General features: G+C 45.8%; 7 protein-coding genes across 7 annotated transcripts; 3 read left to right on the top strand and 4 right to left on the bottom strand.

The window, feature by feature from the left end:
* Nucleotides 1-29: 29 nt before the first annotated feature.
* On the bottom strand, nucleotides 30-2,123 carry FOMMEDRAFT_142253 (uncharacterized protein; the record flags this gene model as incomplete). Its single annotated transcript, XM_007268932.1, has 9 exons — nucleotides 30-95; nucleotides 156-197; nucleotides 272-540; nucleotides 597-1,021; nucleotides 1,075-1,537; nucleotides 1,585-1,655; nucleotides 1,709-1,787; nucleotides 1,838-1,973; nucleotides 2,049-2,123. The coding sequence occupies 9 exons, from the start codon at nucleotides 2,121-2,123 to the stop codon at nucleotides 30-32; spliced, it is 1,626 nt and encodes a 541-aa protein (XP_007268994.1).
* A 912-nt stretch (nucleotides 2,124-3,035) lies between these two features.
* On the bottom strand, nucleotides 3,036-4,762 carry FOMMEDRAFT_135863 (uncharacterized protein; the record flags this gene model as incomplete). The annotated part of the gene is made up of 4 exons (XM_007268931.1): nucleotides 3,036-3,738; nucleotides 3,806-4,317; nucleotides 4,392-4,592; nucleotides 4,730-4,762. The coding sequence occupies 4 exons, from the start codon at nucleotides 4,760-4,762 to the stop codon at nucleotides 3,036-3,038; spliced, it is 1,449 nt and encodes a 482-aa protein (XP_007268993.1).
* A 170-nt stretch (nucleotides 4,763-4,932) lies between these two features.
* Nucleotides 4,933-5,886, top strand: FOMMEDRAFT_148130 (uncharacterized protein). Its single transcript, XM_007268930.1, has 4 exons — nucleotides 4,933-4,992; nucleotides 5,046-5,162; nucleotides 5,225-5,563; nucleotides 5,789-5,886. The coding sequence occupies exons 2-3, from the start codon at nucleotides 5,061-5,063 to the stop codon at nucleotides 5,561-5,563; spliced, it is 441 nt and encodes a 146-aa protein (XP_007268992.1). The 5' UTR covers nucleotides 4,933-4,992; nucleotides 5,046-5,060; the 3' UTR covers nucleotides 5,789-5,886.
* Nucleotides 5,887-6,126: 240 nt separating this feature from the next.
* On the top strand, nucleotides 6,127-8,412 carry FOMMEDRAFT_169776 (uncharacterized protein; the record flags this gene model as incomplete). The annotated part of the gene is made up of 12 exons (XM_007268929.1): nucleotides 6,127-6,440; nucleotides 6,502-6,534; nucleotides 6,606-6,640; nucleotides 6,716-6,754; nucleotides 6,810-6,838; nucleotides 6,893-6,906; nucleotides 6,963-6,995; nucleotides 7,116-7,175; nucleotides 7,269-7,400; nucleotides 7,483-7,762; nucleotides 7,858-7,906; nucleotides 7,984-8,412. Exons 1-12 carry the CDS (start codon nucleotides 6,365-6,367, stop codon nucleotides 8,410-8,412), a joined length of 1,209 nt encoding a protein of 402 aa, XP_007268991.1. The 5' UTR covers nucleotides 6,127-6,364.
* A 440-nt stretch (nucleotides 8,413-8,852) lies between these two features.
* FOMMEDRAFT_111750 (kinase-like protein) lies at nucleotides 8,853-10,790 on the bottom strand (the record flags this gene model as incomplete). Its single annotated transcript, XM_007268928.1, has 7 exons — nucleotides 8,853-8,928; nucleotides 8,983-9,455; nucleotides 9,511-9,672; nucleotides 9,727-9,787; nucleotides 9,835-10,291; nucleotides 10,349-10,453; nucleotides 10,524-10,790. The coding sequence occupies 6 exons, from the start codon at nucleotides 10,785-10,787 to the stop codon at nucleotides 9,119-9,121; spliced, it is 1,386 nt and encodes a 461-aa protein (XP_007268990.1). The 3' UTR covers nucleotides 8,853-8,928; nucleotides 8,983-9,118.
* A 197-nt stretch (nucleotides 10,791-10,987) lies between these two features.
* FOMMEDRAFT_142249 (60S ribosomal protein L23) lies at nucleotides 10,988-11,829 on the top strand. The gene is made up of 4 exons (XM_007268927.1): nucleotides 10,988-11,046; nucleotides 11,102-11,225; nucleotides 11,303-11,457; nucleotides 11,537-11,829. The coding sequence occupies exons 1-4, from the start codon at nucleotides 11,026-11,028 to the stop codon at nucleotides 11,705-11,707; spliced, it is 471 nt and encodes a 156-aa protein (XP_007268989.1). The 5' UTR covers nucleotides 10,988-11,025; the 3' UTR covers nucleotides 11,708-11,829.
* An 8-nt stretch (nucleotides 11,830-11,837) lies between these two features.
* Nucleotides 11,838-13,869, bottom strand: FOMMEDRAFT_158865 (uncharacterized protein; the record flags this gene model as incomplete). The annotated part of the gene is made up of 4 exons (XM_007268926.1): nucleotides 11,838-12,136; nucleotides 12,193-12,562; nucleotides 12,618-13,200; nucleotides 13,595-13,869. 4 exons carry the CDS (start codon nucleotides 13,867-13,869, stop codon nucleotides 11,838-11,840), a joined length of 1,527 nt encoding a protein of 508 aa, XP_007268988.1.
* Between the last annotated feature and the right edge of the window lie 365 nt (nucleotides 13,870-14,234).

Below are 14,234 nucleotides of genomic sequence, written 5' to 3'. Positions count from 1 at the left end.
TTCAAGAAGCAGTACACATTATTCATTATTCAGTTTGGTCCAATAAACTGGTACAAAATGCGTCTAACAAGGCCAGACAAATGTTGTGGATCATTCTACAACAATACAACATCAATCTCGTACTCATCACAAAATGCCGTCAAATGGGAACATACCTGATATGTATTCATAACCATTCCCATTCCAATTGCACACAACTAGACATCATATTATACGAACATTAGTAATGAACGGGATCAAGAAGAGAAAAGGACGTTGGGAAAAGACTTACAATCGCATCACCATACGGTCCCGCATGGAACACATACCCTCTTCCACGCGCCATCGTCCAAGCACTCTCAAGCCCCTTCGGAAGAACGTACATCGTCAGTTCACCTCGCCTCCTCTTCGCCTCAACAAATAACGACAATCCCGAAAGCATCCCACCAAGCCAGAAGGAAGGCTTTGAAATCAGAATGTCTATCCATTCCTTTCGGAGTTTCAGTGGTGAACGTGGGGAAGAAAGGATTCGGTGGAGGTTATGTTTAAGGCAGAAGTAGGCTGCGAAAAAAAATTTAGTCAAGGTTCATCGAGACAAGTTGCGAAGAATATCATACTTTGGTAGATAACAACAAAAACACCAAGGAACGCAGAGCTCCGCGCAGTCCCTAGACCCGCTCTCAGAAACACCTCTCCCGGGTTTTCTAGGAAGTGCCTCCATTTGAATAATACGGGTGGCACCAAATGCAACGCGCCGTAAATCGGGAACATCCACTTCGCAACGCTGAGGAATCTATCAAGTGGTACTTCCATACACGAATCGAGCCATGGATGCACCACCTCGCAAGGTGCATATCGTGGACCAAAGTCCGAAAATTCTTCTGCACTAAGCACTCGAGAAGCTATTCGAGCACGGTTTAATGGTGTCGTGACAGGATCAGAGAGTAACAAGAGGAAATCATCTGGTTCGAAATAACCGTCGCGGATCAGCGTGCGATTTGCTTTGACAGCCTGCGGTGGGACTTTGGAGGCGTTCTGAATCCTATATGCAGATTAATCCGGATTAGGGTAAGGTGTATGTAGAATCTTGCTTACCAAGTACTATAAGATGGAGGAATAGTGTCTGGTCTCAGCAAGAAACCATACATAATTTGACCACAGCATAACGCGAAGACGAGTACATCTCCATGTGGGATCTTGATATTATGTCGCGTACTCAACGCATTATACGACCCTTGCAGACCACGCACGAAAAGCTGCTGCGCAATCGTTACTCGTCTGCTTTTCTTTTCAAATAGAACTGCCAGGCCTGATAGTGCACCAGCGACTACAGCGTGCCATCGTCGGGTACGTTTTCGAATCCATACTTCGTGAGCTTGAGCACGGAAAGACAAACGACCACGTCGTCGCTCGGACCGTGTTGGTGCCATCGTCATAGGAAGCTCGTCAAACGGAGTCGTAGGAGACTCAGATGGGGAGAAAGCATTGTTGACTCGAGGCGGAGGAAAGAGGATAGGTAAAGCATTGAGTAGGAATTTATATACCGCGACGAAACTACCTGTAGAGGAAGTTAGATATTGAAACATACCTTAATATACGGCTTACCGAGCATTGCAGCAAATCTAAAGGAGTCTAGCCCAAGTATAGCATGGCGTATAAGTGAGAATCGAAAATGTCTGCTGTATATTAGGATGTATTGCACCAAAATTATATGTGATGAAATACTCACCGAGGCATTTTCCTGATACGAAATAACAGCACGAACATATTGAAGCCAGACCTCAGGGTAAACCCGAACGTCCCGGCACCTTCACATTGTGTAATGAAAAAGTCAAAATGACAGATAAAACTAACTCACGCAGGCCGCCACGACCAGCATGTTCAAGGCACTCCCACAGAGTATACAACTCCACAGCAGGCTCACCCCTATCCCGCCAAACCATTTTCCGAGCGTCGCGTAAAGCTTCTTGGTAGTTCGCGAGTACGACCAAGTTCTAAGCAAGGTAAGATATGGCAACGGTATTAGTCCATTAAGCTAATACGAATGCGGACGGCTAAACGGGGCGTACTTCGAAGGACGTCATGACTTTACTCCTTGACGGAAGACGGGAAAGCCCTCTCGAGCTTTCCTCCGCCGCAGACATCTTGCGCGTATGAAAGGCTCTGATTTGACCTTTTTCAAAGGCCTCAAGGAGGCACGATGGCAGAGCACTATGAGTTTGCGGAGATACGCGCTTTGAATCGCAGCAGAACACGCAATTTCGGGAAAACACGTGCCACAAGACAACGGGAGAAAAAACACGTGGAAATTTAGACTTCTATCAGCATCAGTATCAACTAAATAACGCTCACCCTCTCATTGGCCATTGCTATAAGGACCTTCATTGAGAGGAAAGACACTCTGCCAAGCGACCATCCTCACTGAGAGATTGGTCAACTAGGTGTACACAGGGACTTACAGTTCTTCCTTGAATTGTGTAAATCTGAGTTAGTTATGACAGTACTGTAAATATGTTATAAAGCATAATATTTTTAATGTATATTTTGCATATTGCATGAGGCATTCTTATAGCAAATGAGACAAATGCTAAAGTCATATGAGGTGATGTATAAAGCTTGTTATATGCTAGGATAGTGGTTTCTTCAACAATATACGCCATGACATATTTAACTGTACATAAATAACAAAATTCGCATCTTTACAACGGCATGACATGTACTCTTTCAGCAAGACAACGCAACGAAGTTGAACGAACAAATAATATGTTGAGACATTCTGTGATTGAATACAAGTACTTTCATCTTCAGCTTGAGGGGTCAAGGCACCCGGCATCTTAGGGAGCACACTGAGATGTTCCATCTCAATGAAAAGAGAAATAAAATATGACAAAGGACATACAGACACATAACCAGCCGTATAATATCGCAACGAACAAAAAGGAAGGGTATCGGAATCACCACTAAGAGGCACGCATTTTTGCAAAGAAAGAAAGAGGAAAGCGAAAACAACAAATGCTCAAACAAAACGTAACTAGTTACCCTCTCAAAGGATAACACTAATTAAGCGAAATCTCTTCCGTTGCACCAATATCATCATCCGCCTCCCCAAGGTCAACGCGCTCTTTCTCCTTTTCTACGGGGTCAGGAGGAGGCACCTCCATAGGTGCAGCTGACACCGGCGAAAACTGTGCAGTCTCCTTCCCATGTTCTCCACGTTCGCCTTCTTCCCCTTCTCCATACCCACTATCTGAAGACGACTTTGACACGGCACTTGGCAAAGGTGGGACAGGTGGTACAGCCTCAGCCTGGGATGTCGGGGAGGGAGGCGGGAACTTAAAGTTACGGTCCATAGTACCGTTACGTGCGTGTCGTTCCGCTGCTGATGTTGGTGATCGTTGAGATTTTCGACCTGATGAGTCTTCGTCTTCATCTTCCTCGCCTGGTTTATGGCTACTACCCGCCGCGCCGCTTTCGTCCGTCTCAATTACAGGTGGTACACCATTCTGTTTCGAGTTTGTAGGTGACTGGTTTACGAAGGATGAAGCAGATACTTCAGCCTGTGTTGTCGGGCGTCGCGGAGGAGGCATCGATGCACGGTTCCCTGGACCAGTGCCACCACCTGCAGGCGGACTAGTCGTGTCCCGGTTCGGTGAACGCTGTAATGAAACTTGAGACATTGACTGAGGTCGCGTGAACGGTGCAGATGATAATGGCGAGCTCGGCGTAGTTCCCAGATAAAATTGGGAAATTGGAACCATCCTATAAAAAGCAAACAACTCATCGTTAGGGAGGAGTTAAATCATTGATAGAATCAAAATACACCGACTTTCGTTCTGCGTGGCATGCAAGGATCCATTGAGGTTGTACAACAGGTATACTAACTTGTAAAGCACGTTGATACTCGACACTAGGCCCGCTGTTTGCTGCAGATCCTTCACCCGCAGGAGTCGTGCACACAAAGTGCGTGGTGTCAATTTGGATCTTATCGCTCCATCGTGCACGCATCTCACGCAAGGCCTGCTTCGCGTTTTCTAACTGTACCTTGTCTTGTACTGTACCGAAGCAAACACTGATTCCCGATGTGTCTGTCATAGTATGGGTACGGACTCGGACGACGTTGCTGGGATAGGTTCCGGCTGTCGTCCGTAGGATGAGCTGGAAGGTGTAATCTGTGTTGAGCTCCAGGCCAGTGAGTTTTGTCGATGTATTATGGCGTGGTTGCGGAATTGCAGCGAGACGTTGCCCATTACGATATATGTCAAGTGAACGTAACGATGCGGTGGCCAGTTCAAGGGCGGGCCATTCAAGTGTTACGGATGTTTGTGTGATATTGCGGACCTGCAGATGTACAACATATCAGCATTCCGAATCTCTCGTATACCGATAAGGAACGCGACGTCATGCCGACACACCTCTAATTTGGGAGGCTTGGGTGTTTCAACACCAAACCTCTCATAGATCTGTTTCTGTAATTCCCAGAATTCTTGATCTCTCCGCTTCTCTTCCGCGACATTTCTATGCACCGCAATATTGACTATCGATCCAGCAGTTGCACCTGGAGGTAGCAGTATCGAAGGGAACTCGATAAGGTGTGCGCGTTCGCCGAGCAGGATCTGGAATTTACAGCAGTTTAACGTCTAATCGCTGTAATCTTTGTTTGACTGTATCCTTACCGCCATCCCGGCGTCTGTAATCTGCATTAGAATATAGCTATCGACTTAATATTTGATTTCTTACCAAGCTTTCCGACGGTGAACGTGAAGCTTTCTGGAGATTTTGCCATGTTGCTGGTGTCGTGGAAGCAGTAGCTCAAGAGAAGCGTGACGCGAACGACGCGCTCCCAAAGGAAACGCCGATCTCCGTTTACGGACAAACTCTCGTGACTGTGAGAGAATTACTACGCACGGACCATCGACAGATTTAATCCCCACAGGCCGTGCTCTTGAGCTCTTCACATCAACGATAGCGGAAGAAGACATCGCTTTCTCTCTTTTCTTCGTTCACCCGGAAAAAGTGCGCGCTCTCTTTGAATCCGCAACTATGAGACTAGCTTTTGATGAGTGAAGTATTGTATCGACAGGATGTCTGACGCTGGAGATGAAATTCAAGTCGATGCCCCGGCCCCTGAGGTCGAGGTCAGCGAGGCCCCCAAGGGCAAACTTTCTGTTGAGGACGCGCTGCAGGTATGACTCGACCACCTGCTCTTCAAACACTCTAACTAACTCTCTGAACAACCAATCTGTAGCAAGTCCTAAAAAACGCACTAGTACACGACGGTCTCGCTCGTGGTCTCCGTGAATGTGCAAAGGCACTCGACAGGAGACAGGCCCACTTGTGTGTACTGGTCGAGTCATGTACGGAGGCGGAGTACCTTAAGCTCATCGAGGCGCTCTGTGCCGAGCATAAGATCAACCTGATTAAAGTCGGAGACGCGAAGGTGCTCGGTACATGGGCAGGTCTTTGCAAAATCGACCGCGAGGGCAACCCGCGCAAGGTCGTTGGCTGCTCGTGCGTCGTTGTGAAAGATTACGGTGTTGAGAGCGAGGGCTTGAACGTCCTGCTTGACTATTTCAAGAACCGTTAGGTAAGCATACTCATTTATAAAAACAATTTTAATTCGTCTTTTCGTCCTTCACCCTACTTTTCGTGAGATGACAAACAGACTCCCTCAACGGAGAGGAATTTATTTTTCGTTGACGATAAAAGTCTATCCGGAATCATTATATACTTTCTGACATCTTGCATTCCCCTTGTCCCTTTCAATTTACTTCCGTCCCTTAACTAAACCTTTTTATTTTATTTCTTTTAGATCCGTGTATCTTGTAGTCACACGCTCCTTATACTAAAATGTACACAGCATTGTATGCCTTGCATCATATTTCAAATACAACTCAGCATAAACTACCACGAAAATCGACAGCCGCCAAAGGCATTGAGATAAGCACGGTAAATAGGCACCGAGATGGTTATCCCCGAAAACTTTCCTTACATGTGCAGTCGGTGCAAGTCTGACGCCGTCGAAGACGCGTGCAATTCTAAGTTCCAAAGAGAGAAAGGGATGCTCAGATGCCCAGTTGAATTTATCTGTATAGATATATAAATGAGATGGGCGCTTCCTTGATGATGTTCGCACTCCAGATCCGAGACGGCCCTTTGAGTTTGACGTCGCCTCGCGAACTGGAGCTCGGACTGGAGCTGCCTAGCGACGCTCTCGACCATCCTCTTGTTCCTCGCTTTGCATTTTACCACCACCATTGGTAGCGTATATAGACTCAACAGCCTCAGCAAGTGGCAGTGACCTGCCTGAGCTGCTCAAGCTGGCCCAACGCAGACACAAGCGCATCTGGAGCGCAACCCACCGGTCCCGACAGTCCGGCTATTATTAATGTCGTCTGTAATTAGCTCAGGAATGTCCGTGGTGGTTGCGGAGCAAGGCTTGTGGTATGGGAGGCTCTGTACAAGTGCGTACACCGTTTCTCGTGAACTGTAGTATTCTGGAGTTCAAACTATTCTTGTATCTAGCTTCTTCATCAACTATCATACTGTATGATCATCGTGAGTTATACTGCTTCTAGTCCGGCCTGTGGAGCACTCATGATAGGCTTTCCTTCTACTGTCAAACGTAGTGATAACCTTTGGGGACGAAGTTCGTTTAATCTGGGTACGTCTCCCCACTCTACTATCCCTTTCCCCACTTCTCGGCATTAACCTTGGCATCACTCGACTTCTAAATTAGAGATCGCGATGGTCCGCAGGGAAAGCCTTGTTCCTCATAGTCCGTCCTAGCACCCTCCGCTCTTCCCGAACGTTTTGCTAATCTACATGTTTAGAGCCGATATTATAATATATTTACCGTTATGTGAGTATAAATTTTCTCCGAGGCTACGAACGTAAATGTACTGAGAGTTACTAGATTCAACTCATGCAGTATGTCTTCATGCTTTACGTCGTATCCTTCCGGGCCGCTCATAGTACACATTCAGTCTTATACTCCCCGTCTCTTACCGCTCGTCTGTGCGTAGTTCCCCGCATGTTTCAGATTTTATTTTAACTGACCACTATGTCAACTATAAATAGTTGTGAGTATTGTCTATGGTAATCGTAGATTACCTTTAACCTCCCCGCTTCTTCCGCAGGTTTCGCCTGGCTCCGATGGCAGGCTGTTTCCGGAATTTTTGTGTATGGCTTGACGGAAAGTAAGCAGGTCAACTTCCTATTTCAACCTTCATCTCGTTTTTTTTAAATACATAATATTTTTGACTATTGCTGTGCTAATTTTCTTGTTCTAGTTATATTAATGTTACGATTATATGCAATGTATAGTTCAAGCAAACGAATATCGGCTGTGCTAGTTTCAGGCTTCTCGGCAGTTCTTCTTGCGGAGATAGTTGTCTTGGTGTTATCGACGAAAGCCCAGATCGGTACGTCCTTGACCTTCAGACTTGAATTACATACTCATATACTACTTGCTCGTATATTCACATTCTTATTGCCTACTAACAGGACCAGTAAATGCCGACCCTTCTCGCATACTAGACATGTCAACATGTATCCTCACTAACACCTGGCGATTTTCATACCTCTATTGGATCCCTTTCCTCGTCTTCGAATTCCTGCTCTTCGTCTTGGCTCTTGCGAAAGGAATACAATCTATACGCGATCATGAACTCGAACTCGGTGCATCTGGTTTTGGACTGGGACTCTGCTGCAAATCTAAAGGACCCGGACGTGCAGCGAAAGCGCTGGAGATATTGATTAGGGACTCGATATTGTATTTTGTTGTGTGCGTAACTGTTCTTCTACTTTCCATATTGTTGGTTTAGCCTATCAAGTTTCCTCGAAAAGTTGATGATACTGACGAGATTGCCGACTTCTTAGGATCTTTGCGATATATCTAGCTAACGCGCTCTCATGGATAATCGAAAATGTAAGTTCAATTTCCATATATAATTCCCTGTACTGACCGCGCCAACCTCCCTGACTAACTAATAACGACAAACGCAGGGCCGAATCGGCGAGATTCCCGTCGCCCTCGCAGTCGCCCTCTCAACTGTCATGGCCCAGCGTCTCCTCCTCAACATTCGCGAAAACTTCGAGCGAAGACAAGCAGGTATAGACGCCGACGCGTCCACTGCGGCCGCATCCGATACGTTTGCATTAAGTACTATGGCGTTTGACGGGTTATGTGTCGTCTCGGACTCGGGTGCCGGTGCTATTAACGGTAACGCACAACTTGAACACAATGCGCATAGTGGAAGGGTTGGCCAGATCACGTCAGCGGGGAGTACGTTCAGTGGGTCGACTATTGTTGCGCCTTCGTCCCCGTTAGAAAAAAGAAATTTTCAAGAGCACACAAATGCTGCGCATTCTGGTAATGTGGATCCAGGACCTTCCAAAAGCTGCTCTTGCACAAAGGATGACCCGGAGCAATAAGTAAACATCATCTTTGAATTCAACTTTCGTGATGGATTTTCGGATTTTATTAGATGTAGATATGTACTTTAAACCAGGACGTTGTCCCTCATGCTATGAGAAAAAAACACTTGTAAAAAAGAAAAAAGAATTCTGAAATCCTGCGCAACTGTGTGTGGAGGGAAAGGAAATGGCTGTAGGCTTAAGAATCATTATTGAATTCCTCGTGTTTCCTCAGTCCATCAATGTGTGATGAAAATAACGGAAGACCTGAAATGACTTAACACCCATGCTGTTTCATTTTATACAGAAGTGAGACTCAGAGCATGTGTCTCTTTTGTGAATAAAGTCCAGTCTAAGATATTATTCAGTAGAAACCAAGCATATTTACAAAAATTTGCTATTACGATTCACTAAAGCATAAAAGTCACAAATCTTAACAGAACTTATTGTCAGAAACTACAATGCTGAATGTTCTAACAATATGCTTTAAACTTTCATAGCGTATTGCACTGATGAATGTACATAACAAAAAATCTGACAAAGCCAATCTTAATACAGATTCTTCCATTATTCCATCTAACAACGTACCCATGAGCTAATTCGCTAGAATTGAGATTCCTGCCTACAGGAAGTAAACTCAACCTAATATGAATGATGTTGACGTACTCTGGCTTTCGGACGGCATGAGGTCATTTCCACGACCTCGGAGTACTGTAGGTTCGGTCTATCCCAGCCTTGCCTTCTTCCGCGTGTTTCCCGCAACAGTGTCACTTCCTGCGTTTCCCGAGCTAACACCTATCGGCAGGCGAGCCATATTTACACCACCGTATCCTGTTCCCGTGGCGTACGAGCCCGAACCAGCTGCCGCAGGGGCACCAGGACCAAAACCACTCGTGAAGCTTGGCACCCCACTAGGAGGACGAGCAGAACTCGCCGGAGCAGGTGGAGGTGCGCGTGCAGCAGCAGCAGCAGCGTTCGTAGGTAGCATGGCTGCAGATGCTTCGTCATGAGTGATTCGACGCTGTGGAGGCAACTGCGCCCCGCTTAACGTGAGAAATGCACTGATAAGGAACAATCAGACAAAGAAAGGGTTGAGTGTAATGAAAGCGGCCCTACTTTCGTGTAGGTATCGGCTCTTCCTGGAACCATTTATGTTCCATTGCTTCGCGTGCAGCTAACCGTTTGTCTGGATCATATGCGAACAGACGACGCAGCAGGTCGTACCCATCCTTCGAACGGATGCGTGTTTGACACCACTCATATAGCCTGTCCTTAAATCTAGGGCCATCACTTTCAGTAAGAATTTACAGTTGAATTGTCACATCTACTCACTTGTCAAGTCGCTTCATGTTTTGAAATTCCGGCATGTATTTCAGTGCAGGCCATTCTGTCACTAAAGAAAGATAAGCAGAAGCAACGAGGCAAACGAGCAGAACCAACCATCAGGGGTGCCCCGAACTTCGAAAATTCTGAGTAACTGGTCCCGTTGGAACGGAACATTCTTTTTAGAGTCCATCTTCGCCTCTTCACCCTTAAAAATAGGCCTCAGGCTCGCTAATTCCGCCAGAACACACCCAACGGCCCAAATGTCTATTGCCTTCGTGTAATGTTTTGCCCCGAGGAGAAGCTCGGGTGCGCGGTACCAAATGGTCACGACGACTTTATCGCCCGAAATCAACGGCTGAAGTGGTTCGTGGACTAACCTCGCCAGGCCGAGGTCGCCAATCTTTACAACACCGTTGGATGTAATGAGAATGTTTGCAGGCTTTAAGTCCCGATGCAGAATATGAGACGAGTGGAGATAGAGAACACCGTTGAGAAGTTGATAAATTAATGACTTGAGTACCGGTTCTGATATCTGCGTGCGAAGGTTTTGTGAATGGTGGTGAATAACTTGCTGCGGAGCGCTATGTGTTAAAAAAAGATATTCCTTCGGGTAGTCACAATCACTTACAAGGAAATCGTGTTCAGCATATTCGAAAATCATATAGATGGATTTGTCCTCTAGAATGACCTCTTTGAGCGCAGTAATGTTCTCGTGATCGATCTCACGATTTAGCTATAGAGTTCCGAGATGAAAAATAATGTACGTTGACTATGTATGTGTGCATGACAAGCTGAACACAGACCGCTATCTCTCGTATAGCACTTTGGCTTATACCAGTATATGTGACTGCTTCGCCTTCCTTGTCAGGTTTGAATTTCTTGGCAGCATAGACACGATTTGCATCTTCGCCATCCTTTGCCTGTACCTTGTATACACGACCGTATGTACCAGAAGATATAAAGCCTAAGAAAGTGTATTTCGACTGTACAGACTTTCGTGAGCTGTCCCGCTTTGCACGATACGCTCGCATCGGGTCATTCTGTAAGGTGTTTGGCCAGTCTTCCATTATCGCAATGGTAGCTGAGACGAGGTCACAGAAATCGTTACACAGAAGGAATTCATAATACGTGAACGTGAGAAGAAAGGGGATTGTACTGAAGTGTGACTTCACGGAATGTGACTGTTACTGTGACTATTATCATTTACACGTGACCAATTTGTCTGCTTTTCCAGCGCAGACAATTCCTTCGGACCTCGACAGCGACCGCGAGCGTTGAGGACGACGTCAGCGAACATTGCTCAGTATGTCGCAGGCCATAGGGAATGTGTGTCATTTGTTCTCTCAAGTTTACCTATTCTAACGTCTCTATGACTCCATAGACTGCACTAGCATATGCCAAAGTCTGGCACCATGTCGATGCTTCTGGACGTACCCTGGGCAAACTCGCTGATCGGATAGCGATTGTGCTCATGGGCAAACACAAACCTATGTACGACCCAGGAGGCGAGTCTTTTTTTTTGCACTCTGCACCAAATGTCAGTGGTTGTTGACGATATTTGTGCGCTTCGTGTTTCTTACAGTGGATTGTGGTGATTATGTTGTGGTAACAAACGCAAGAAATATCCGCGTATCAGGAAACAAGGCCCAGCAAAAAGTCTATTATAGTCATACGATGTATCCCGGCGGCTTGAAAGAACGGAAGTTTAAGGACCTTATTGTTCGCAAACCCGAGGATGTGAGTATCCGCTACTTCGTTTCTTGGCGTCACGTCTATGAACTCACCACACCCACATGGTCGCGAAACACTTCGAAAGATTATCCGCGAAGCCGTTTCTGGCATGCTCCCTAAAAACAAGCTACGAGACCGCCGGCTCGAGCGTCTGAGAATATTCGCAGATGAAGACATGGGAGCGTTCAAGAACAACATCTTGAAACGATGGGAGGATGGGACGCTTCCAAGTGAGACTATTACGAAAACATCATAGCCGTGTTTGGATGGTCATTCTGTCACCATACTCTCCAGTCTCATCAATCTTCTTTCATGTACCATTAATTTACAATCTTCCGGGTAATGGATCTCATTATTTGCGGACGGTCCTTGTGCTCCATAAAATTTCAGTCCTTGCTCGAGCTACTTTCTGAGAGGCTATTGTCCGATCGGTTGTGATCATTACCATCAGCGGCGTTCATTTCACCAGCTTCTTCAGCTAGCTGAGAGCCGTTCAGTGTCCCTCGCGCTTCACTTCCCGCACGCTCATGTGTTCCGTCTTCCTCAACTTTCAGTTTCTTCCGAGTTCTCTTTCCTCCTCGGATTTCATTCACCCCGAGCGCCTTCAGGGATTCCCTGTGCTGCACCCAGTCCTCTGGAGGTTCCGCGTTCGTCAACCCAGCAACGTGTTCTTGCAATAACATGCCTGAAAATCCTATGAGTATTAGTAAATTTCCGAGGACGTGCGAGAGGCTCCTTTACCTATAGCCATTAACGCCGATCCGTCGAAGGCCTTATACATGTCTCGTCGTGGGATTTCCTTCAATTTCTGCCGCTTTCCCTTTTTCAAACCGACGGGTTGGCGTCTCGACGCTTTCCCGTCACCGTCCTTCTCCGATCTTTTGTCAGCGTCGTCGTCGCTGCCATCGCTCGGATGACCGCTGCCATCAGAATCGAGTCGTGAAATATTTTCTCCGAGGACGACTTGTCCGCTATCCTCTGCTACGGCATTTCTAAGTTTCTCATGTTTGCGTGCTTTTGTTGCTCTCCGTGACTCTGCTGGTGCATCGAACAAGCAGCCACGTGCAGTATAGTACTCGCTTGCATAGTAGTGAATGCATTTGAGCAAATCCTATATTCGGAAAAATAAGGAACTACAGTTTTTCAATTAAGCATAGGTCTCTCACAGATGAAGGGGCGGGGAGCTTTAACCGGGTTAATGGCTGGTCGCCTTCAATGACGTTTTGAGACGGAGAAGTGGCACGCGAACTTGACGCTCTTACGGAACTGAGAAATTCAGGAGAGCTCGTGCGCAGTGGATCGAGAAAAGAGAAGTCATGATAAAACTTCCTCCTCTTCTTAGTCCTGCTATCTTTCACGGGTTCCACGCCGTCGATTGCGCCAGTATCCTCTTCGAGAAATGGGGCTCGCCGATTTAGCTGCCGTCCTGCGGAGTTCTCCACGGATCTCACATGGACCTCCGCATCATCCGCCTTATCTTCAACTAGACCTTCCGCATTTTCCTCCGCCCGTTTCTCCCTGGGTAAGGTGGCGCATCGACGCTGTTTAATTGAGGCCGTACCGCCGGCATCAAGTGCGATCCAGTTTTCTTGTCTATCACGAGTCGTCTGTCGAGTCCGACGAGTTGTACGTGCCTTGATGTTTGATTCAGAAGAAATATCGTTCTGTCTATGTTTAGAAGAGCCTGAATGGGCTTGTACTCGAGACCCATCTGGATGCAATCTTAAGCTTGCTAAGTCATGGATAGTGCTGTAGCGGCGAAAACTCATAATGAGGTGAGAACAGCCTGTTCGTGGTGTTATATGAAAGATGAGATTGAGTAACATTCCATTTATTTCAAGCGTCGATCGTGATACAATAATATTGTATTATGTAATGTTCAAATACAGTGAAACCTGTCATTAAGCATGACCCACTGTGGACAGGTGAGGCCATGCTTAATAAGAGGTTATGCTTGTTGACAGTAGCTTAAGTAAAGTAATAAAATTTCCTTATTTGTAGTACATAACTCAATAATACATTGTCTACTTAAAAAACAACCAAATATCAGTCTGTTCAAGAGAACTATTTATTTTCTTGCATAGGTTTCTTGTAAGCTTTGGAAAAAGTGCTCTAGCCTCAGTAAACTTGGCACCAATCTCACTCTGAAAGAGCACATTGAGCTTTGAAAGCAATTGGACAGCCTCTGCATAGCTTTTGATGCTTCAACTTTGGTGCTTTGCTATGGGCAGGATCCTTTGGTAGAGATGCATCATTGACTGTACTCGTTTGTGGATGAATACCAGTGGAAGTATGGATATCTGGAAGCAGAGCTGAGAGATTGACAGGGGAAGCTTCTCTAGAATAAGTGAAAACAATTTCACTAGCATCCTTGAGTGTTCCATCTGGGTTCTGTACACATCCAAGCTCCTCAGACATGATGAACAATAAGTTTTAATAGTGGTTTTCATTACATTATGCATTTATTTTACAAAATGGAGGTGGCCTGTACAAAAAGTGGCTCTCTCCGGGTCATGATCTGCACTGTCACATGACCCAAAATTTCCTTTAATTAAGCATATTCTCAATCTCACACCTTAATGCTTACTGCTGCTTGCATAATTCCTTAGAACGGTAAGATCACGTGATTTTTCATCACAAAGTTGAAAAACACAAAGAAAATACAATATCTCACTCAATCCTTAACATAAATGTGTACTATTAGTACCTAAATTCATACTTTTAAAATCCCCTTCAGATAGATACTTTATTAATCAAATTTGAGTAAGAATTGACTAAGATAT

This window comes from Fomitiporia mediterranea, assembly GCF_000271605.1.
Source record: "Fomitiporia mediterranea MF3/22 unplaced genomic scaffold FOMMEscaffold_8, whole genome shotgun sequence".
NCBI lineage: Eukaryota > Fungi > Basidiomycota > Agaricomycetes > Hymenochaetales > Hymenochaetaceae > Fomitiporia > Fomitiporia mediterranea.
Note: the sequence above shows the minus strand (reverse complement) of the source record. Positions and strands in the feature narration are given on the sequence as shown.